The sequence below is a fragment of the Cryptomeria japonica genome, chromosome 8 (assembly GCF_030272615.1).
Source record: "Cryptomeria japonica chromosome 8, Sugi_1.0, whole genome shotgun sequence".
In the NCBI taxonomy this organism is placed as follows: Eukaryota; Viridiplantae; Streptophyta; class Pinopsida; order Cupressales; family Cupressaceae; genus Cryptomeria; species Cryptomeria japonica.
This window is the reverse complement of record NC_081412.1, coordinates 84,988,503-85,013,511: the sequence shown is the minus strand read 5'-3', so window position 1 is coordinate 85,013,511 and position 25,009 is coordinate 84,988,503. Positions and strand designations below refer to the sequence as shown.

General features: G+C 35.3%; 1 protein-coding gene and 1 long non-coding RNA gene across 4 annotated transcripts; one reads left to right on the top strand and one right to left on the bottom strand.

Moving 5' to 3' along the window:
- Positions 1-10,401: 10,401 nt before the first annotated feature.
- LOC131038411 (protein NRT1/ PTR FAMILY 5.10) lies at positions 10,402-14,301 on the bottom strand. Of its 3 annotated transcripts, none has more exons than XM_057970841.2 (4): positions 13,994-14,301; positions 13,143-13,360; positions 11,877-12,403; positions 10,402-11,620 (listed from the first exon to the last, which is right to left on the bottom strand). In XM_057970841.2, exons 1-4 carry the CDS (start codon positions 14,106-14,108, stop codon positions 10,771-10,773), a joined length of 1,710 nt encoding a protein of 569 aa, XP_057826824.2. In that variant the 5' UTR covers positions 14,109-14,301; the 3' UTR covers positions 10,402-10,770. The 3 variants fall into 3 exon arrangements, with proteins under 3 accessions (XP_057826824.2, XP_057826825.2, XP_057826826.2); XM_057970842.2 differs by having other exon boundaries at positions 11,877-12,171; positions 13,187-13,360; positions 13,994-14,300; XM_057970843.2 differs by having other exon boundaries at positions 11,877-11,997; positions 13,187-13,360; positions 13,994-14,299.
- Positions 14,302-14,610: 309 nt separating this feature from the next.
- LOC131038463 (uncharacterized) lies at positions 14,611-15,941 on the top strand. The gene is made up of 2 exons (XR_009104481.2): positions 14,611-15,016; positions 15,360-15,941. It is a non-coding gene; the product is annotated as an uncharacterized LOC131038463 (long non-coding RNA).
- The last annotated feature ends 9,068 nt before the right edge of the window (positions 15,942-25,009 follow it).

Below are 25,009 nucleotides of genomic sequence, written 5' to 3'. Positions count from 1 at the left end.
TCTATCAGAATGAGGAGCTCTACACATAATTGCCCAATTCCCTTCTGAGGTAGTATCATCCAAAATATTTCTCCTTTTAACATATTTAGATATTGTCCTTCTACTAAAACCAAACTCAGATGACAGTGAAGAGATTTGTCTTTTTTGAGACAATCTTTCATTTACTAAAGATGTCAACATCACTCTTCTTGAAATGGTCTTATCTAGTTTTCGAGATTTTTTACCAATGTTCACCAAACCTTTCTTAACATTATCAACAATAGATTTTTGTAGCTGAGAAGTTTTCCTCTTTTGACTTGTTGTATCTATACCCAACAATTTCATTGGATCTATTAAGTCTTTATGAGTAAGTACAATTGATAACAATTAAGCTTTTTCTAGTGTAGTATCAAGATTGTTGAAATGAGACATTATTTCTTTTCCACTTTTATTCATTGACCTCCTTTTAGTATGTCTAGGTTCTTCACTGAGATGTTTCAACTCATCCACATCCATTTCAAGTAAATGATCTAAATTTTTATAAGAAATATTTCTCTTCACCTGTTTAGCTAGATCCACAATATGCTCATCCATATCAGTGGTAGGAGGTAAGAAGCCTGACCCCTCTCCTTCAAAGGTCTCCATTGGTTCAACTTGGACAATCTCCTCCCTATGTTCATCAACTATATTGTGTTCTTCAATAGGTTCATTTGCCTCGACTCTCACTTCAGAACTCCCTTCTTCTCGAGCTTGTTCTGAACATAATTTAAGAGTTTGTGTAAGGTTCTTGAATTAATCAAAGATTATTCAATTAGGTTTAAGAATAGGGGTGAATTTGGCTTAAAGCTTTGTAACATGTTAAAATTAGCCCGTTCAATTTGGTTTATTAAATTTAATTACTTTCAAGACCTTATTGTTATAACTCTAATTAAATTACCTGTTTAGGTTTAAAGTTCAATTTGTTCTCAGGTTACGATTAGAGTTCAATCTCTAATTTTGAGCACTAATTTAACACATAAAATAAAATTTTGATAAAATAGAAATTCCAATTTTGAAAATTAAAAGTACAAATATTTTGATGCATGCATACGATAAAGGTGACCTCATATTAATTTGTTATGGACCATAATGTAGGTGGACTATAATTTGTCACATCTATGTATATTTAAGACCTATTATTGCATAATAGACCTCCTAATCTGAAATGTTTTTGCATGTACGTGAAGTCATATAAATAGTTCATCTAAATTATTCAACATGTTTAATAGACCTTATAAATTTATGTCACATTTAAGACCTATAATCAATGTAATAGTCCTAATTTAGGCCTTATTATTAAAATCAATATGACCACGTATTAAAAAACATTTCACAATTAATATACTTAACTCCCCTTAAGACATATATATTATGTGATATTAAAGGACCTATTGAACATGAAATTACTTGTACATGTAGATTAAATATTCAATATATATAATTTAGTTCACCTAGAAATTATGACATAATAGGTCTTATTAATTTTATGACTTAATAGGTCTTATCTATTATAAATGGACTTAATTATATAGGAGAAAAATGCAATTACACAAGAAGCAAGTTGATGGAATTTGAAATTTGCAAATACATATGTATTATCTCAAATTAATTATGTTTTCCAATTAAAACAAGATTATTTTTAATCCTATTATTTCCAATTAATTTAATTAAGATTTTTTAAATTAATTTCATTAAAAATATTAGATTAAAAATATTGAACTAATTAATTGTTACGTAATACATATTAAATTAAATAGAAATAAATTAAAAATACATACTTGCTTCAAGATATCTTTGTCTTCTTTGTTCTCGATATCTTTCTTCCATTTCGGGAGAATAATTCCTTGAAGTCTTATTTTGCCTTCTCTTCTTGTTCCCCATGCTTTTACAAAAAACCTTCAAATTATTGCCTTCAAAATAATTGTCAAATGTCTTCTTTCATCCAAAAATGCGAATTATTTTAATCATTTGTGTGATAAAAAATGAAAAAAATTATGGACATTTATACAACTCCACAAATGAAATTCATTCAACCAAAATGCGTCGGCCAGAGTTCGAACGAAACCTGACAGTTAAAAATGGTCGGGTTCGTTCGAACATGACAGTTATAAAAAAGTACGGGCCAACAAACAAGCCCAATGGTTCGAGTGAATAAGGGTTCGCTCGAACCCCTAATGGTTCGAGCGAACCCAATTCGCTTGAACAATTGTTCGCTCGAACCCTTCAATTAGAAGTTTCTCCCAAAAAATTTCAGAGTTCTGAAGAATTAATGACTTCGGAGCTCTAGTTCAAGGCACGAATGAAATAATCTCGATAACCCAAAAATATTAGATGGTAGTACTCAGAACAAGCTTTCCAACGAGTATAATTTTGTTATATTTTGAATTTATTATGTTCTTGTTTTTTTAATTTTATGGAAAATTGGTTTTTCACCGAACATGAACTTCTCTATTCAACGCATTGGAAAAAATAAGAAACTAATTCAAAAAAATTCTGAAAAATATCTATGCCCCTGGTATTGATGTCTTCTTTCTAACAAAAAAAATAAAATTGAATTTCGATTTATATAGAACAAGTTATGTGTTCAAATGTAAACCTATGTCTGAATTATGACTAGTCGGACTTCAAAACTTTATAAAATGAAAAATATTGAACATATCACTATAAAACCAAATGCAAGCCCTAGATATTGATGTTACAAACCAAAATTCGAAAGAATTGATTTTTTATCATTTATAGAAAAAAAGTTATGCATTTCGGGAGGCACATCACTCTTAAAAAATGTAGTTTGTTGTAAAAAACTACTTTTCGAGGGAGATGGAAAATTTAAGGAAAAAAAACCTTCAAAAAAATTTGAAAAAAATGTATATAGAATCTACAAACAAAATGCTAGAAATCACTAATTTACATCATCTTCAAATTTTTAATAGTTTAAAAGTTATAGTTCTCGGAAGTTGAAGATTATTTTTAAAATGTACATCTCAGTGTCAAAAGTGGCAAAAAAGTGGGAACCATTATTGTGAATTCACCCAAATAATAATGAAGGACTCCAAAACAAAACCTTGATATCTTTAAGGAGAAGTATTATAGTACCATTTACTAAATTATGAAGGTATTCATGTTTATCTATCTATTGCTAAGTGCTATTAATGGATAGGAAATACTGATGAAACTTTGTTTATAGGGAACTTGAACATATGCGTCCATTGTGAGAAACCTTGTAAGGAGAACTATATGTGACTTTGACCTGTTTGGAAGCAGAAATGTAGGTGGTCCTTGGGTGAAGGATGCACCTGTGACCTCAAGTCCATAGGGGTAGGGTCTAGGGGGGATAACTCCAAGGTTTGGGGTTGTTCCTAACTTGCCGACGTTTCCTCTTTAGCAAGCTTTAGATGAGTTTGAATAGGCAATAAAAGATTATGAAAGAGTTAAGAAAGACTTATAGCTCGTATTTAATATATATTGTGTTTTTGAATGATGAGTTGACAAAGTGAAAGGGTAGACCACCTTATAGTTAGTTGTTCATGTATTGACTAGAGACTATCCTGTGTTGGATCCAACTGAAATTCGATCTTAGATCTAGAAGACTTTGTGTATATAGTCCTAGACCTATTTTGATTATGATCTACTTGTTTTGAATTAAGAACCTCTCTTCTAGTTATAGTGCTAGGCTATGTACAGGCGATGACTTTTATGACAATGGATGGAGTCAGGTGTCTATGAGGGCATAGATAGAGGGTTGTATTCCTCTAGCACGCAGACTAGTCCTCTCTATCTAAGGTGATCACCAAAGAATAGATCCTATGACCTGTATAAGATAAGATTATTTGCTTGAGATTAACAGTAAGATTATTTGCTTGAGATTAACTGTAGTCAAGGAGCGTACTATGTTGGTAGACTACCAGCCGTACCACTTAGCTAGCGAATGGTTACCACCAGTTGTATGTAGTCGAGAGATACCCCACATTGATCTAGGGTATTGGATGGATTATGCTAGGAGCATGTAGGTCTAGGTGCCAGTTACATGTCGATGATGGATGTCCTTGTTGCTTAGTCATCCAATGGACTACACTGAAGAGAATTTCTAATGAAGAATAGGTAGGTAATATTTGGAATAACCTTATGGTATAGTTTTGGGAATATATTGATGTGGAATTGGTATAATTGACCTTGTTAGGATGGGAACAAACATTCAATGTAGTATGGTATATGGGATACATCAAATCTGGTTTCCACTTGCTCATTGGTGCAAAATACTAGGAAACAGAATGTGACCCATGCCATGGTGCATAATGCTTTGGCATTCCTTTTATCTGAGATGCACTAGGGGCAAGTGATGTCTAGCAATTATGGATGCATTAATATCTCACTACGTATATGTGACTTACATTGGAGCTAGTCACTGTGCATAAGTGGCATATGCTAGGGCTAGTTACAGTGTGTATGATATGTATGGGCTAGTCACCATGTGTTTAGGTGATGTACAATCAAGTCACTCTATGGAATTCAAAATTATGGAAGGATCATATGACCCCTATGTAATCGTGTATGCTTGTACACTACCTAAAGTCCAACAATTATCTTCTATTGAAATTGACTAAGTTAATTGATTGCATGTAATTAACAATTAGGGTTTAAGAGAGATCAAAGATCTCACATGAGAGGAGAGAATGAACGAGTTGTCTAACTTTCAAGAGAAAAATACGAAGTCTCTGACTTCCCTCGAAGGGATACATAGGTTGGGTCACCAAGAATGAACCCTCGAGGCATAGGTCTAGGTCTAATGGGGATCCTAATCCCAAGAGCTTACCACCTTTGAGAGAAAGCATAAGTGGTGGTGTATAATTTTCACCACTATGACAATTGAAGAAATTAGGAAGTAGACACTTCTAAGTCAGATCAAGAAGTTTGGTCAATTAAGTTGGTAGTAGAGAAATTATAAAAAAAAATAGTAGCAACTGAGGGTAGTTGTTATGGAAAAGAAAAGAAAGGATCTAAATGCATAGACAAACCATCCTTAATTAAAGATAGGAAGACTTAGTACATTTAACCTTACATAAATATAGATTTAAACAAAGATCAAAATATCCTCAAGTTAGAAACTAGGCAAGAAGAGAAAGTTTAATTGTAACCAAACAATTTTTTGAAACAATAAGAATAATATCTGTATATTCTTAAAGTTACATGTGTTAAAATAATCCTTCTATTTTTAAGATACTTGAATTTTCTTCTTTAACTCATTTAAAACTCTTCTTAGTGTAAAACATTTGAGGGAGACTATTGTGGGATTAGGTATTGAGTGTTGTTTTATAATAGCTGGTTTTACAAACATGTTATAGATGGATTATGAATCTTTCATAGTATAACAAATGTTCAAATAATGTAAGAGTATTAGAGAGTTGTATGGTATGGTATGCCAAGATTATGAGTATTCAAGATTTGTATGGTATGGCATGCCAAGATATTATAGGCAAGAACAAGTCCTTGCCAGCCTCTATTTAGGCAATGAACCATTACAATAATTCATGAGATGGTGATTTAGGAGCATTAAAACCTCACTATTTTAAAATATTTATGTACTTTAACTTTCTCTAGATCATTTTACATATACATTACCGCTATTAGACATTATTATTCGAGCTTTTCCTATATTTTCTTACTTTAAATGCCTTGTTATATGCTCTTAGATTCAAGTGTAATCACTATTTTCCTTATTCCTCATTAGAAACAACTCGTACAATCAATATTTTGAAGAAGGGGGTAAATATGTATTAAACCAAGGAGAATTAAAAATATAGATTAGAGAGAGCCCCGTACATAAAACCACCAGCAACAAAGACTAACTACCAAAAAATCCAACACAGAAAGCTTGCCTAGACTGAGGCCAAAAAACACCAATCCAAAACAAACCACCAAAATACCAACACAAGACAGCCCCAAGGGTGATCATCCTTGGGACTATAGTGTTGTAAATGTATCCACATACAATTTCGTCCTCTCCTAGACCTCACCTGTGTGCTTTGACTTTTGATGCCCAATGCCTATTTTGATTCTGTTCATACTACTAGTAATCTTTTATTCAACCTTCTTCCTTGCCTTTCCTCCAAGTCTAGGTCATGATTGTCAAGACTAGGGTGCCCGCCCTAGTCCTCAGAATTAGGACCCATTTTTGGTTCTCATAACGATCATCTTAGATGAGCGGTAAATTTGACCCTATGTCGGCCTACTCTAAAAACTCAACTAATTTTTGAGCAGTTGAAAGTATAAAAGGAGGTCTACCCCTCTCATTTGAAAACCTAACCTCAATCAAGATCTCAATTACACTCTAGCAAATTCAATTCAAATGTGCAAGCAATCATACATTCATCAAGCATTGGAGAAGAAGTCAAGTCAAGTTCAAGGATTCAAGATGGCATCCATGATCAACTTTATATGAAGACATTCTACAAGACATCCTAAAACCCTTGCATGAGGATCTAAACAAAAATTCATCAAGGTATACATTTCAATTACAATTATTTCATTTCATATTTGGCCTTTCCCTCAAAAGGAAAGCATCTTGTAGTAATTTCCATTTCAATTTCAAGGTTAATTCCTAAATCAGGGGTTGACTTAAGGCAAACTCCCATCCACAATATTTTCCCTCTCTTTGTGTGTAGGAAATCGGCTCAGGAGCTATACTCAGGGATTTCGATAGAGTTGATGATGACGAATAGCTTGAGCTTTCAACAAAGTGAAATTCAGAAGACTAGGGTGAATATATACTAATCGATCCCAAAAAATCATCTCGAACTTCTAAGAACAGGTTCTAAACATCTTCTTTTGCCTAGAGCTTTGATTGTGGTTCTGTTGGGTATCCATAGCAATCTGTTTTCGTCAGTTTACTTCAAATTATTAAGTATTTACCCTAAATTCAAATTATACAATTCCAATTACATTCTCAACTCAAACAAAAGGGGAATAAGGACTACAATTGGCATTCAACCCTTTTCCTAACAGAATTGAGGTTGGATGTATTGTGTTTATCTTCCTTTTAATGTTTTGGAGGTGAAAAATAAGTGGTTTCCTAGTTTACAAAACATAACTTATGAAACCCTAATTATTCACCATAATACAGAGACCCAAACAAGCCACCAAATTATCTAGAAGCATCTTCCATAATGAATATTTCCAACTATCAAGAACAAATTGCATGGAGATGCTCCCAATCATTGAGAGACTCATTTGGCTAGACAATAGACTGCCATGTTCCATTCTTGCGAGATATGGACAAAGGAGACCCAACCTAAAGAGGAGCTCAATCAGAAAATCTAATCCACCACATAGTCCAACTGCCAATTTATACCTTCTAGCTTCTGTGCATTTAGCACATTCACCAATATTTGAGAATCACACTCACAAATAATCTTGTATTAGCTGAGAGTGTAACTCCTTTTTAAGGGCTTAAGAATAACTAGGGCTTCCATCAAGTTATTCAACTGATGCCCCATATATTTGGAAAAGAAAAAGAGGATAGCACCAAAAATATGTGTACCTACTTCACTAATGCTAGCATGACATTGGTTTCCCCTTGAGGATCCATCTGTATTAATCTTGAAAAAATCTAAAGGAGGCATAGACCATCTACCCATCCTTTGAATTTTCCTTATAAGGTTCCTTATATTCTGAAATGAGGCAAGCCCCTATCGCAAGTAGTGTGTACTTGGTCTCCTTGTGTTGTGTAGTGCAGTGCTTGGGTTCGTGACATGGCTTAACCACCTCCCATGGATTCATTAAGTCATGCGGTCGGATCGGTCATTAACAGGTCAATCTTTTGGTGTAACGACAACCGTGTTTCTAACAACCCCAACCCATTATAACCAAGAACTAATTTCTTCCTAACATCATCCTCTCTAGGCTCCAAGTGAAGAACAATCTTACATTTAGCATTAATAGTCTCTTGAATGAAACCAATGGTCTTTTTCCATAATTACTGTATCATCTAAGAATTTCCCTAAAATATCACGTGATTCCTTTCCAACCAAATTCACTAGAGAATGCAAGAAGGACCAATGTGCCACATAACTTGGAGGAAGGTGGCCTTAGTCGTAGGGTGCCCCAAACTTCCCAAAAATCAACCAAAGAAGTAACACGAATACAAGCTTTCTTCCAAGCAGCCCGACACAGGTGTCATCTATATCTCTAGCAAAGGGGCATTGGAAGAAAAGGTGAGAATATAATTCTTCATTGTTACCACACATGACACACATAGATGGGCTTTGGAACCCACACTTCCTCAATTTATCCCAAGTGATACATCTATTACGAACAAGCAGACAAAGAAATAAGTTGTACTTGAGCCATGCAAATTTATTGCAAGCATGCTTCCATTAGGGAACTTCATCCCCTCCTAACCTCTTGTGGGCCGAAGTTTGGTACCCAAAAGAAACTGAATAAATCCCTCTCGAGTTACGATTCCAAGCCAAGACATTCCTCCTAACCAAAAAACTTCAAGTTCTGCCATCTAAGTTCTTCTTAATCTTAATACGTGATCCTCAATAGTTCCACCTTGAGGTCTTTCTGAAGAGTCTTTCCAAATAAACATCTCCACTTGCCCCACATGTTGGACAATCTTGAAATCTACCGCATGAGTCCATCTAGCAGTAAGAAAGTGGTAACAAAGAGCTCACAAATGTTGATACATAGACATGATAGGGGGATTTCCATCCCAATAGTTAAACCATCACCTTGATCCATGACCTATATAGCCATAGGTCATGTCCTTTTTTCTTATCTATTCCAATAGTGTTTACCATTTTCCTTATGAAATTCTAATTGTTTGGAAGAAGTCATCAATATCCTTCTTATAAAATAGTATTCTTCATGTCATGTATTCTTGCAATATATATAGGTAGGTTTCTTCTTCTCAAATGATTTCTCCTTAGAAAAAGAATTTTTGTTTTCTTTTTTGGAATTAGATGTGGATTGTGTGTTCCTAATAGGATTGTTCATCTTCTTCTCTTTGCCACTAGAAGACTTCTCATCCTTTTCAATCAAGGCTAAGGATATTGAAGACTTCAAGACACCCATTTATTAATCTTGTCGTTCTCCTTACTGAGTTGCATAGAAAAATCCTCAAAAGAAGGCATTTTATAGCTAAATCCTCAAAAGAAGGCATTTTAAAACTACTCCCTAACGCATTCTTTGTAGCATAGAAAGTAGACACTAGATTTGGAAGAACACTAAATACCAAGTGTGTGTTTGATTTTTCAATTTTACACTTCTTCAATTGTGTTCTTAGTGACTTGAATTTGATAATAAAATCTTGTATGTCAAAATTACATCGATTGAGACTTATTGATTCATTCTCCAACAAATATATTTCAATTTCATTTGTTTTAGGAAACAAATCTAAAAGTTGATTCCACATAGCCATGGGTACATCCAAGTGCTCAATGTGAAACAATAACTCAGGAGAGCCATACAAGCATAAATAGCCAATGGCTTCTCCACAACTATTCAACTGCTTGTTCTTTTTAGCTTCATCATCTTTTGGTTCACCTTCAAGCCCATGAACTATCCTATACAACCTTTTAACTCTTAGCAATTTGTTCATTTCAAATTTTAATTTAAGATAGTTGTAAGGTGTTAAAAGTAGAATTGGAGATTGCTCCATGATGAAACAAGGACATAAAATAAATCATGATGTCAACATTCTGTCATCAATAAAAACATTCTATGAGCCATCGAAATATCCCCTAGCTAGTTGTCTAAATGTAATATACCCCCATGAGATGAAATATTCCCACAAAATATTTAGAGGAATCTAACAAAAACATTTTGGAATCTTAACTCATATGTTTGTTTCAAATATTCGTTGTCAGGTTTTTTTGTATCTGTCATAAAAATTTATGGTGTTGGAATAAAATTTGATGTTATAAAATTATATGTTGGCAAGTTTTTTGCATGTCATAAAGTTTTAATGGTGTTAGAATAAAATTTGATGTCATCTAAGATTTTTTGTCTGCTACTCGCCACTTCTTGAATATTTCACTTAATCTAATGGCACTTTAAGATAGATGACTTAATTTTTTCTCAATCCCAACATCTATAAATTTTATATTCTCCTTTTATGGTTTTGCCTTTCACCTACAAAATTCTAATCTTTTGGATTTCACTAAAAAGTGGTTCCTTTGTTTGGACTGCAATGGTCAACAATCACTAATTTTCTACATTTTTCTTGTGACTAACTTTCCCTTAAACAATAGGATTCCATTATTCTAAAATCCCCTTGTAAAAAAACTGAAGAATTATATGTAATACAAAACTTTGGATGTGGTTGCAAAGTCAAAATCATGATGAATGTTTTCCAACAACTGTAACATGTCAAGATAAGGAGAGATATAAGAGAATCAATGCACCAAGTTTATTCAACTCCAGATGATACATTTTCCCGTACAAATTAAGAGGGAATAACAATTACGTTTATACTTACATTTATAAGTTGACGTTTCAAGTATAATTGATATAGTGGAAGCAAGGTGCAGGCATGATTTTTGAGATGGAATTTATGGTGTCAACCCATTGAATTTTTAGCCTCTGGTAGAATGTGAGAGTTTGAGATCTCCACTTAAATGCTACTTACAAAGTTTGCACTGTAGGGTTTTTAACCCAGTTCGTAAGTGTGGAAAGCACATTCTAATAACAAATTACAACAGTAGAACTGATAAAACAGTACTATTGGCACTCACATAGGTATAACATAGTTAGTTGTTAGGTAGAGTTTTCTGTGCCAGAAGGTGCAACCTTTTTGTATTTGTAGCAGCTGGCTAAGGTCATGAACATGCCCAGGTTGAGTAGACTCAAAGCGGCTAGAAGCCAATAAAAGTAATCTAAATGAGCTTTGTTCAAGTTGTCTGCAAACCAGCATTGCTCCTGCTTTCTGCAAGTAACCTTCTCAATTACCAAAATTAGAATACTACTCAAGAAACTACCAACTCCTAAAACACTCAAATAAAGAGCAATACCCAAGCTTTTCATTGTGTCTGGCATCTGATCATAAAAGTATTCCTGCATTCCTACCACTACAAACACATCAGCCATGCCAAAAAGTACATATTCTGGAAGTAGCCAAAATATGCTTATTGGGATTGTTGCATAGGGCATGTCTATGAGTCCATTATCCTTTGCTGCCTTGAGCCTTTTAGTTTCGATCCCTGCAGCGACAATCATTGAAATTGCAGAAAAGAACATACCGATGCCTATCCTTTGGAGCAATGTTATACCTCTCTCCTTCCCTGATAACCTTTTTGCAATTGGTACAAAGAGGCGGTCATAGACAGGGACAAATAGCATAACAGATATGCTATTAAAACATTGCATACTTGCAGAAGGGATCACAAAATGTCGACCAATTTTTCTATCCATTGTGCTGCCCTGTTTTGTGAAGAATGTGAAGGACTGTGCAACGACAATGCCATACATCAAACATGCCATCCAAATAGGTAGCATGCCTAGAAGAAGTTTTACCTCTTCAACCTGTTGTACTGTGCAAAGTCTCCAATTACGTGTTGTTCTGCACTCAAAGTCTAATTCATCTTCAATTGTTGCTTTGTCAAGAAACCTGAAAAAACAACACAAGGACATTCATGGAAAAAATTCTCCAAAGTAGATAGGGCTAAAATAAACAGAAATGGGAACATCTTGAAACTCCCTTCAGCCTCATCAGTAGTGATACCATGATCCATTCGGTCCATTTCCCAGTTTGAAAGCACCAAAACAATCTCTGTTGCAATTATTTGAGCCTGAACTGTAAAGTAGCAGTCTGCTTGAATACAATAGCACTAGATTTAAAGCGAATATTACTATGGAGTGCTTACCTGAACTTGTTTGTTTGCAAGAGTTGTCTTCTTGACTCTGTCCTGAGAACCTTTACTTCTTGAATGGAAGCTAATTGATTTGGTTCTCGGAAAGGAATAGGGTCATTACGCTTGAAGAATGCTGCAACAAACACATGGATGACTCGAGTGAGAGAGCTTCCACTAGGCAGTTTGTTTCGGTAAAACCTAGTCCCACACAAGAACACAACAAGTGCCATTGCCATGGTAAAGGCAGGAATGCCAAATCCCAAACCCCATCCGACATTATCTTGGATGTACGTGAGCACAGTGACCCCTGCAAGGAATCCCAAGCAAACACCAAAACACCACCAGTTAAAGAATGAACTTTTGTGATGCTTCTCTTTTGGATCCTCATCATCAAATTGGTCGGCACCAAATGCCTGTAGGCATGGCTTGTGACCCCCTTGTCCCAAAGCAACCAAGTATAATGAGAAGTAAAAAAACCCAATCTTGAAATGCGATTCGAGACTAGTGAGAGAGACTGATAGAGTCACCAATATTAGCCCCTGTCATATTCCATTGTATGGCGTTTTAATTGGATATAACAGATATGATTAAAACACAGGCAAACAAAAATTTATTCAGCTATTTTTAAAGCAAATGGACATCTAATCAATTTATAACGTGTGCATAGAGTAAAATTTTCAGTTTCTATATTCACAAGAACTTCTCAATTTGTAGATATGTGTCCTTCACCAAAAACCAAACTGAGGTCTTCAGCAAGGTACCCTCCTTTCTTGTTATTACATCACACATGCAGATATGGGTACTGAACCAAAAGACCATGATGAGTTTTTGAGCTCGGTATCATCTTCCTTGTTATTGATTCATACATATAGCAGTACGGATTCTTAATCTAAAAGCCTAACTGGTACCCACTTATAATTTTTCACATATGCGGCAGATATGGGTTCTTAATCAATTTGGGTTCTTTATCATCAAAGTAATCAAGGGTATCATTATTTGTCCATATAGATACCAAGGGTTTGTTATTTGTCCTGTCTTGCATGGACCTAGATCAGGTTTCAGTGCTGTGTTACCCTATGTTTAGGTGATGTTGTTGTGTTCTACCGAGTTGAGGTGTTAGCATGCTCCCTTCTGCCTGTACTAAGATCAAATAGCTCTCTCTTCTGCCTTTCAATTACAAACTTTCATAAAATACAGTGACGTTATATTGGTTTAGGAATTTGTTCTATGGATCATAATGCAAAGGAAATGGATTTTATGAAGGAAAAGAGTACTGACAAGCAAATAGACGAGTGAAGCAACAAGGATTGTCCAGTACCGACCCAAATATGAATCTGCAACAAAAGCTCCCAAAAAAGGTAACATGAATGCTACCCCTGACCATATGTTCACACTACTTGCAGCACTGGCAGTGCTTTCATTTAGAACAGTTGTGAGATAAGTCACCAAATTTGACAGTATACCAGCATAAGCAAACCTCTCTCCAATCTCCACCCCTGTGAGTAACAACCATAAAATAATTTCCTCATAAAGAACAACCATAAAATAATATCTTTATTCATACACATTCAGAAATAAAACAACTGTGTTCTCTCCTCTGTTATTTGCTGACTTTTGATCCCTCTTCGTACAAATTGAAGTGAATAAAACAGAGCCGTTTTTCTCTCAATGAGAGAAGAGAGGACTCATATTACTGTAATCCAAATTGTCATTTACTCAATTTTCAATCATAAGTTGGGCTTGAAAACATTAATCCAAGAGTTATATCATATATTATGATTTAAAACATAGATGTTATCAATGATTTGAGTTATGTATTATGTTTCAAGAGTTGTTAGAGTCTAGCTCATTTATTAGTCCTTTCATGCTATTTGTGGACATAGCTGATATGCATCAGCTGACAAATTGTTCTCACATTGTTCAGTCCAGCCAGTTATATTAGTTATTTAATGCTTTTCTGTGGACAATGCTGACCTGATGATTTGTAGTCATTTAGTGCTTTTTATAGATAATGCTGATCTGATAATTTGTTGTTCTTGTGCAGTCCTCTGTGTAATTCATTCTTAGTGCTGGTAGTAATTTTGTTAAACCTCAAAAACATACATAACAGATAGTATATTCATGCATACCAATTATTAAAAGGGATGCCTTCCATGTTCCAGTGTGAGATCTGATAACAGAGTGGCCATGGAGGTCAACTGATCCATCTTTTACAAATTCATCCGATAAGAGAAGTTCCTCCATTGCCTTTGCTTACTTCATTAGCCAGTCACAATACATACGAATATTGTAATATATCTTTCTTCCGGTTGAAATTAAGAATTGGGTGTTTTTGTGGGAGGGAAGGGCTAACATGTTTTGAAGATATTCTATTAATTAGCCTCTAGGCTATTATAGGTGGGAAGTCCTCCAATTTTGCATTCCCGGTATGGTCTTTGAGTCCTCAGCGATATCCTCTGATTACCGACTTACTGACCTTATGAAGCAAACTTTACAACTAAATATTATGACATTCTGAGTTAGTCTGCAGTCGGTAGAGTATAAGTAGGTAGATTGTTACTTTATGAACAATGGTAGATTGTTACTTTCTTAACTGGTAGATTGTTACTTTCTGAATTAGTCTGCAGTCGTTTTGATATGTATACGGAGGCAAAATGTCACGATAGGTTGTTTGTAAATTGGGATTCATAATTATATATGGATTCTGATCGAGTAAACAATATTAGAATTAGATGTCGTGGTTTCTGTTAAGGCAACTTTCATTCTCATGAATCCTCAACCATGGTATTAGAGAAAGTTTGCCCTGATGTATAGACAAAGAATTAATGTTTTAACCTTGTTAACTTTACAAAAGGGACTTCTTTCCAACAGTAGGTAAAGTAAGATTATATCTTACCCTTAAGTCAGTCGAAAAACAGCCTTTGCATTTGATACTGGATTATACTGAACAATGGAGGATGGTCGCTGGCTTCCCCATCAACTTATAGTCTTGTTCTCCCATGCTTGTGAGGATGCAGAGCAATGTTAAGCACCCCATGGTTTCTGCAAAGAAAGAATATGCTGCTCCTCCTCCTCGCCCTCTCCCTCCTGCTGCCAAGGAAGTAGCTCCAGTGGCTAAGCCCCCTCCAATTGGACCCAAGCATGGAGCCAAGGTGAGTACTTTTTCTCCTTTTTCCCCAATCTTCTTCTAGGGCTACATGTGTAGTTTTGCATTAGCAGAGACGCCATGAATTGAAACGGTCGAAGCTGTTTTGGCTTTTAAAGGCTCTTTCTATAGCTTTACAGGGCTTATTACTGCAATTTTTTCTGAAATGGCTCCCTCTTTTCTTTGAAAGGGCTCTGTCATTTTTTCAAAATCAGTTTGATCTACCATTAAATTTTCATCGTATTTTTCATTTTAATCAAATTCATCAGACCATAATTTTGCACTTCTTTTTTAGATTTTGTAGAAATTTTTAAGGTTAAATGTGTAGTTTTACGCTTTTGCATTATCAGAGACGTACCAGAGACGCCATAAATTGAAGCGGGGAAGCTGTTTAGGCTTTTAAAGGCTCTTTCTAGAGCTTTCCAGGGCCTATTTCTTCATTTTCTTCATGAAAGGGCTTTTTCATTTTTGCGAAAACAGCTTGGTTTACGTATTTTTCATTTTAAACAAATTCATGAGACCAGTAGTTACATGCAGAGAGCAATTTTTTAAGGTTAGCAATCATAAATATGTAGGTTAAAAAGATATTATTTTTCCTAAATTCATATTAGTAATTTAGTTCGCTTCTGGTTTTGATTGTGTGTTAATGGACTGTTGCAGTAGAGGTAAATATAGATTGATGTGCTGCTTCTCTCCCCTCTTCCTTGTCCTTCTTATATTTACCTTTACAGATCTGCAACAGTCCATTTTCCTTCTCCTTGAGCTTTATATCATCGTGATGATGGATCACAGACTCTGATCCCAAACTTATGCAAACAAACACACACAATCAAAACCACAAGCCAATTAAATTACTAATATGTATGTTTCTTATATGCAACTTTTAAATATTCTATTTCTCGTTTTTGGTAATATAGTTTTAAAATTTGGAACTCTAAATTTGTTTATTTGATATTTCACAAAATATTGTAATGTTTTTAAAAATTATTATCTATTTTGTTTTTTAAATCTTAATAGTTTACATGCATATTTGTGGGGTTTATCTACAACTTTATAGAGGCCATGGTTTGAATCAATAAGAAAAAAGTGCTAATATATATTAGTACTGATGAGTAGCTTGGAATGTATGTGACATATCTATATAAATTCATGAGAAAATTCGAAATTGTGGTTTAAATAATTAATTATTGTTAAGAATTATAAGTTAATTATTATTGTCCTTGTTATCATTAAATATAATTTATATGTCAAATATTAAACATTTAATTAGTGAGATGATAGTTTGTTAGTTTGTCTTAATTGATTTGTTAGTAATGGTGTGTATTCTTCAAGTAAAAGTAAGATTGCATATTTTGTTAAACAATGTATCGCATAAATAAAAGCATCAACTTCTTTTCTTTTCTTTTTTGTGTGGAAAGCTTTAGAGACATTATTGTTGTTAGTTTAAAAAATTAATTTCAATTGAAAATTTAATTCCATTACATTATATTCTTAAGTTTTAAATATTTTATTTTTAGATAGATGACTAATAATTATAAAAATGTAAAAATTTGTATATTATTCTTTATGTCAATAATATCCGCCTTTTCTTTCATATTTAATATCCTCAAAAAAATTTAAGTTATGATATGCCTTGTAGACCTTCCACTCTTTGAATAAAATAATCAGTAGTTTTAAATCATATATAGTAAAATAAATGATTTTTAAATTATGTATTTTTTTAATTTAAAAAAATAATTATAAAATAAAAATATTTTTCTAATAAATAATATAAATAAAAAATTATTTTTAAATTTCCCTTGTGCTATTGTCCAATAAAAATCTAACTCATTTAAAAAATAATAATAATACTTATAAGTTATATAAATAACATTCATTCAACCCGTTCATGGGTTCCCCAGGGTTAATCCTTTGTGTGCTTTTTTCGATGAGGAGGTTGTGAAGTGGTCAAAGCTGGAGAGTGGGTGGGTGAAAATAAATTTCAACGGGGCCTCCAAAGGTAATCTGAGTACTTCTAGTGTGGGATGTGTGGCATGTGACGATGAAGGGAAGATCCTCTTCACAAGAGCAAGAAGGCTTCAAGATGAAACCAATAATGAGGCGGAGGCTCAAGCGGCCTTACTTGCAGCTGATTTGGTAGTGAACATGAAGGCAACGAAGGTACACTTGGAGGGCGATTCCCAGGTTGTGGTCAATGCCTTGATCAAAGGCGATACCCCGTGTTGGAAGCTGAATAAATTTATACATATGATTAGCGAAAAGTTAAAATCCTTCGAAGATTTTTGTATCTCCCATGTGAAAAGAGGTGGGAATGCCATTGCTGATGGCCTTTCAAATGTGGCATGTGAGCTTTCTATAGGGGAAGTGAGGTGGCAAGATTGTAAAGATGGTATAGTGTGATGGAGTTAAGGTACCCTACCAAGATTGTACGCCTGCAAATTTGAATTACACGTCTTTCGCTCAGCCTTTCAAAGTAGTAAGTTTGGCGTGTTAATGAGCATTTATTGCAGAATATCCTCTGAAATGGCGACAGTTGTGGAGCGTGCCATCTTTACTTCTAATTTTGGTATTCTCGCGCATTTAATGAGACTGGTTTGTGAGTTGGTGAAGGAAACTAGTTTTTGGCAGATTTCGTTGAGTTTTCTTTTGCAGTGTATATTTCCTATGGATGCCCAGTATGGAAGCAAATTTTACCTTGCAGTCTTCCAAGTTGATGCCAGCTTTTCAAGGTCATGTCCCATTGAAAAATCTTGAGAAAATGTTTGTGACAAAAGACCCACTATTCTTGAAGGTGGTTCAGCTAGTTTTGGGGGAGGAGGTGGCAGTTGTCGGCCACAGGTATAGATGCAGAGCTGATATATACTCCCTAATCATGGCTTGGGGACTGGAATTGGGATATACATGTGCGAATGTGAGGAAGGTTTTGATGAAGATTGTTCCATATGAATACCTATTAAATCTGGAGTCTCTGCTAGAATGGGTCATTCCAAGTTGGGGCTTCAACCTCTCTAAAGGAATCCTAGAGGAAAATGTTGAAATGCGGGCGAGGCATTCCCGAATTCAATTTTTTCTTCGTCGAGAGGAAGTTAGATCTTGTTTCAGGGATGATGCGAGACAAGGTTGGGAAGGTCTGGTCGTTTACGTCTAGACAATGAAGATGTAATTCGACATGTGAGTGTGGAGGAGAGGCTATTTGATGAGATGAGAAGTAGGAGGTTGATTACGAGATGACTATCAGTGGAGTTGGCAAGGCAGTTTGAATTGAGTGGTGTGGCTGGTGGCGCTGGTGGAGTGGCGGAAGGATTGAATTCTCGAGGGGCTGTTGTCGAGGGAACAATGAGGATCAATGGAGATTCAAATGCCTTGGTTGTAGGAGCTGTGAAGAATGAGAGATGATGTGTTATGTGGGCCAGGGTACTTCTGGGTTCTATTTCTTTTATTTAGTTAAAATTTTATTTGAAAAACTTGAACTTTCTGCTTTTGTTATAAACTATTTGAACATATTCGGCCAGAGTTTTGATTGGCAAGATGTAATATGTGAACTCCGTACTTGAAGTTGTGGGTGTGGGTTAGTGTTTGAGCAGGCCACTGGTTTTGAAAATCATGATTTGAGATGGGTGGTTTGGATGGTTTTTGTGGGTGGTTTGATATTAGAAAATTTTGATGAAGCTGTACTGTTTAGTTTTAAATAATAAAATATAAACATTACCGATAAAAAAATAATAACATTCATTCAAAAAATAAGTTTTATTATTGATTTAAAAATAAATAAATATATTCTACACAATCTAATCCAGAAGCATATGTAATATAATCTTAAGTATTATAAATTTAAATGACTTAAAGTAAATTATGCAAAATAAATTATAACCTTAACTCTTAAAAACCAAAATTCATTTTTTATAAATGTAAATTGTGGGATTGAAGCACACTCAAATAATTTTTTGGATCAATATAAATTATATTAATATTTTATTAAGTATATTTATTTAATTAAAATTATCATATAAATTTAGGTTCTAGAAAATATTAAAATTGTAATTGTAACTCTAACTTTACTTTTGCTAACCCTGACACTAACTCTATTTCTAACCATAAGGTTCATTATAAATTAAATAATCAAAAGTAAATCTCATAAGATATTAATTTGCTTCAATGCATAATTGACATCAAAAGCCAAGGAAATGATAAAGAAAGTCTATTTGCTTAATCATATCAGTAATCTATGCATGTCTAAATACAACTGTAGATGTAAACAAATAATCGCTCAAACAAACCATAAAGCTTTGTAATTATATGGACTTTTAATAGTTTAAGAAACTTATGGTTGGATTAGTTTCACAAGAACAAGAAGTATAATAGTGCATAAATGTAATAAGAACGTCAAGTGTTTGATCTATGTTTATTATCCGAACATCGGGATCATTGTAGGCTAACCTCCAATTATAATTAAAAATTCCCTAATAGAACAAAAGACAAATATATATATGAACAAGTTACTCGTACTCCCAATGCCATAGCATGGTCATTACACTAAATTTGAGGTCACATGTCAAAGGTCTTGCAAGGAGCAAAGAACATCACCATTCCTCCATGCTCTTCAACTCTCCTTCCTCCAAAATAAAATCCTCTTGTTTGCATAAACTATTTAGGCTAAAACCTATTACTTTGAGTTAATGGTTAAGTCAACAGTTAATTTCTTCACTTGTGTTATAGGCAAGCAAGTTGCAGAATATTGCAAAACGTAGTACCTTAATAAGGTGAATTGCATACTATGATTGTTACCAAAAGTGGGTGTAATTTCATATGACATCTCTAAAAGTTTGAAACTACAAGTTAAAATACAAGTTAAAATTCTCTCTATTTTGATAGTCAATAAAAATAGAATAATACAGACATGTGTAAAGACAAATTTTACAATCATAGTTAGTATCCTCCATGATAGACATGCATGCAAATCATGGAAGCACCGACTAGACATGTAGGACCAAGCTCTTTGGTAGGCTTGTGGAAGTAAGCTCATGAATAGTCACCACATGGAACTACATTGTAGGAACAAATTCCTACTTTTTGACATAGGAAATAAAGATGGCTCACTGGAGTTTCCAAAACAAAAATATTTAATACTAAAAATTTCAAAAGACACATTGGCAAAATTGGGCTATTTTAATAAGTAAGAAGAATATGAAATTCAAAATTATGTCTCTAAATACATTTGACTATCAAGTTTGAAATCTATTCTAAAATTCAGGAAAATGGAAAATGGAAAACGTGATAAGTAAAACGATAATTTTAGACTTTTAGTACCGTTTAAGCGATGGCCAAAATTTTAAGAGGGACTTTTCTAAAAAAATTGAAGATATTTAGATGGGCTTAACACACATCTAAATATGCATTTTTTGGGGGGTGTATTAGGTGTTTGTATTTTATATTTCATTTGGTTTGTTTTTAGACTAGGTCTATTTCCTCATGCATTTGAGCCAATAACACTTGAGGACTCGTAGGTAAGTAAATGGTAAAGGAAATGGATCCTTTTATAATGAACAATATTGGGTAATGCGTTGTTTAGTCTATAGATGGATTATAGTAATATAGGACTACCCCATACTCCAAATATGAATATTGAGACAAGAAGCTACTTGAAATATAGGTACATGATTAAATGAATAAGGTTCTAAATAGTGCCAAAGCTTATAGCATTTATTGCTATGTCTAATTCACAAGTGTTTATGATGTAGAGACTAGGGTATTCAAACATTATTCTTTCTAATTTATTCTTATTTGTTAGATTTTTTTAAATGAATATCAAGGACTTATGGGTGTGCAATTGCAATAGTAAAAATATCCAATGAAAACTCACTTAATATTATTACTTTTTAATTATGTATTCTAATGATTTTCTATTCATTGAAAAATAACTATTCTTGAATTCTTGAGTCATGAAGATGGCTATGTGTGTGTGTGGGTGTCGTGCTAGGGCCGACGTGTGCTAGCCTATGTCCTGCACTCTGCTTGCTTCGTTCCGGGGGGGGGTTTCTTGCTTGCTGGGGGTTGATTTTTGCTTGCCCGTGGTCGGGTTTTCTGGGCTGCCGCAGGGTTTTTTTGCAACCCTTTTTTGTTTCTTCTGGTCTGGGTTGTCGTTGGGGTGTGTGGGGTTTTGGGGTTGGGTTTTCCTCCCCTCTTCTTTTTCTTCTTTTGGTATTTTCTTTGGATCCATGGAGAATAGAGGATTATCCTCTTCTCAGATGGTCTCTCGAGATCTGGATATGGTGGATCTATCTCATTTGATGCATGCATGTGGAAAGGAACACATTGGTCACTCCCAATCAGGGGCAGGTGGTTCTTCTTCGAAAGAGCCTTTTCGCATGAAAAAGGTGAATGGTTGTTTCGAGAGATCCCAAGATCGTCTAGTTCTCGTTATTCAACCTGAGCAAATTTTAGAGGATGTTGAATATTGGTGCAATCATGCTCTCATATGCAAATTTATCGGTCTTCGCCTCTCTATACCTATTTTAGAGTCTTGGGCACGTCGTGTTTGGAATCCTGAAGGAGACATGGAGCTACTTATGGCAACCAATAACTATTTTCTAGTTATTTTTTCTAACCTAGCAGACAAGAACAAGGCTTTTGAGGGTGGCCCTTATTTTTTCAACTAGGTGGGACTCTTTATCAAACATTGGCATATTGGCTTTAATTCTGCTGAGGAGCTTCCCTCTTGTGTGCCCATGTGGATTCAATTGCTGAGGCTTCCATTGGAATTATGGAGAGAAGATATTCTTAACTCAATCTCACTGCTTCTTGGTAAACCTGTGGGTTCGGCTTCACAAACTCAAGATCGAAAGGTAATTTCCTATGCCCATATATGTGTAGAAGTTGATTTAAATAATCCTTTGCCAAACTCTATGGAAATCTATTTGGGGACATCTTCTTGGATCCAACAATTGGACTATGAGACCCTGCCATTTAGATGCAGATTTTGTCATGAATAGGGTCATTTACAGCGGAGATGTCCCAAAAATAAGTCTTCTAAATTGGTTTTTTCTGATCCTCACTTTGTTTTGGGGAAGATAAGGGGAAAGCCCCTATGCCTAATGGTCCTGCTAATAAAGATGGTTTCATTCCTATGAAACCTCAAAATAAAGACAAGGGAAAGAAGAGAACCTGGTTGGATAGGCAAAATGATGTCACCCTAAATAGGTTTGAGGTTCTAGAGGATTTGGTCCAAGAGGAAGGAGTTCCAATTGAAATGTCCTTCAGTGCCCAATTTCAGCATGAGGTGCTGGATGGCAATTCCAAGAAACAGGGTCGGGCCCTATCTTTGGAGAATCAACAAGATGTTCAAATGGTTATGGATTTGCCTTCCCAAGTTCAGGTCAACAGAGATCTTAGTGAGTCACAGGTCCCTGAAGGTGCAATGGTCATGTCATCTACTCCTCCTTCCACTATAGTGGCCTCAGGTTCAGTGAAGAGTAACAAAACCTCACCTGTTTTAGGCTTGCAGCAGAAGATCCTCAAAAAGGGTTCTTTAGACAAACCTTTAAGGAGTGGATGAAAAACGGATCAGGAAAAGGTTAAGCTTATTGGTGATACTTTGGTTTAGTCGGGGTCTGTGAAGCCCATTGATTCCCACTTCTCTCAACCACATAAATTATTGTGCTCTCATGGAATGTAAGGGGGTTGAACAACATCCCTAGACAAAAGGTTGTTCGCAGATTAATTGACTCTGAGTCTCCTGATGTTGTTTTTATTCAGGAAACCAAACTTTTAGTGGATGGTTTGGCCAGTTGTGCTTTGCGTGTCTGGCCCTAGGGCCTTTGGCAGGGAGTGAGCTCTCATGGTAGTTCAAGGGGGCTTGCTTGCTTCTAGAACCCAAGGAAAGTTTCCCCTTTGTGGTGGTTTTCTAGCAGGTCTTCCATTTCTATGGTCGCTTCTAGCTTTGAGACTGGAGAAAGATGCCTCTTCTCTAATATTTATGCTCCTACTGATCTTGTGGGTAAGTCTCATCTTTGGGCTCACATCAATCTTGTTTGGGCTTAGGAGCCTTTTCTCCCCTTGATTTTGGCTGGAGATTTTAATGTCGTTAATAAATTTAGAGGAAAAGTGAGGTGGATTATTCAAGCTTGATCCTTCCTCAAATTTACTCAGAGATAATATTGGTCTCTTGAATCTCATTGATGTGAAGCCAATTAATGGTGTCTTTACATGGAATAATAGGAGGAGTGGTGTTGAGGCTATCTTTGAAAGGCTTGATAGATTTTTGGTTTCTTGCTTTTGGGTGCATGATAGGTGGTCCACCAGTTCAGAAATTCTTGATTGGAGGGGTTCTGATCCTTGGCCTATTAAGCTTTCTATCACATCTTTTAGAACCTCCAAAAATCCCACTTTCAAATTTCAATTGATGTGGCTTTGTGATCAGTCATTGAGGGATCTTATGGTTGATTAGTGGTATGAAGGGGTGCCTGCCCATGGCCGGGCTATGTACTCCTTGGGAAGAGATTACAACATGTAAAATACAGGCTAAAGAGGTGGAACAAACAATGTTTTGGGAACCTGCATAGACACAAGATGGCAGCTCAATCCAAGATGGATGAGGTTACTCGTCAAATTAGGGATCAAGGGATGACTGTGGAGCTCAGTATAGCTGAGTCCCTTGCTCTAAAGGACTTAGAAGAGTGGGAGTTGCATGAGGAGATTTTATGGAAACAAAAGTCTCGTGTGGATTGGCTCCAAGAAGGTGATAGAAACACTATTTTTTTCATAATTCTATTAAGGCTCAGAGGTATGGTAACTCTATTACCTCTCTCATTTCTTTAGAAGGGGTTCATCTTTCATCTAAAGAATTAATTGCTATAGAAGCTGTCAATTTTTTTTCTAATTTGTTTACCAAAGAGGATCCTGAAGCTATGGTGGAAGAGAGTGCCATCTTGAACTGTATTCCCCCTCTTGTCTCCGTTGAAATGAATGATGCTCTCTTGCGCCCCATTTTGTTGTTTGAACTTGAGGGGGTTGTGTTTCAAATGAAAAAAGGCAAGGCTCCTGGCCCTAACGGGTTTCCTATTGAGTTTTTTCAAGAATTTTGGGAGATTATAAAGTATTATCTTCTAGATGTGGTTCAAGAATCTTATAAGAATAAACAAATGCTCAAATCTATGAATTCTACCTTCTTGGCTCTCATTCCTAAGGAGGGGGCTAATATCTTGGATCAGTACAGGCCTATTGCTTTATGTAATGTTGTCTACAAGATAATCACTAAATTGATTGTTGAACGACTCAAACCTCTCCTCTACACTTTGGTTTCTAAGGAGCAAGGTGGTTTCATTGATGGAAGACAGATCCTTGATGGAGTTGTGATAGCAATGGAGGCTATTCATTCGATGGCTTCCTCTAAGGAGAAGGCTATGTTTATTAAACTTGACATGGCCAAAGCTTATGATAGGGTGAGTTGGGATTTCTTACAGAAGATCCTTTTGGCTTTTGATTTTGGAGAAGAGTGGGTGAATTGGGTTCTTAGTTGTGTGACTTCTACCTCTTTCTCAGTTCTTATTAATGGGGAACCCTCGAAATTATTTAGTGCTTTGCGGGGGCTTTGGCAAGGGGACCCTTTATCTCCCTATTTATTTATTCTCATGGTTGAAGGTCTTGGCGGATTTCTCACTTCCCAGGTGAGACATGGTCTTATTCAGGGCTGGAGTTGGAGTAATTCTCTACCTCCCTACTCCCATCTTCAGTTTGTGGATGACATGAGCTTGATGGGCAAGGCCAAAATCAATGAGGCAGTGAATTTCAGGAGAGCTTTGGATATCTATTGCAAAGCCTCAGGTTAGAAAATTAATGAAGATAAATCATCCATATATTTCTTTAATACCCATTGGCTTATTCATAATAGGATTGCCAAGATCCTCAGATTTTAGACGGGGTCCCTTCCTTTGTTGTACCTCGGGATTCCTTTAGATTTGGGGGTTCAGCATGGAGATTTTTGGCAAGGAATTTTGGAAAAAAT

Coding starts and splice junctions, on each gene's coding strand:
- LOC131038411 (XM_057970841.2), bottom strand. CDS start 14,108: ATGGAGGAACTTCTCTTATCGGATGAATTTGTAAAAGATGGATCAGTT. Junction 13,361..13,993: donor GGCATCCCTTTTAATAATTG/GTATGCATGAAT, acceptor TGTTACTCACAG/GGGTGGAGATTGGAGAGAGG. Junction 12,404..13,142: donor CTTCACTCGTCTATTTGCTT/GTCAGTACTCTT, acceptor GGAATATGACAG/GGGCTAATATTGGTGACTCT.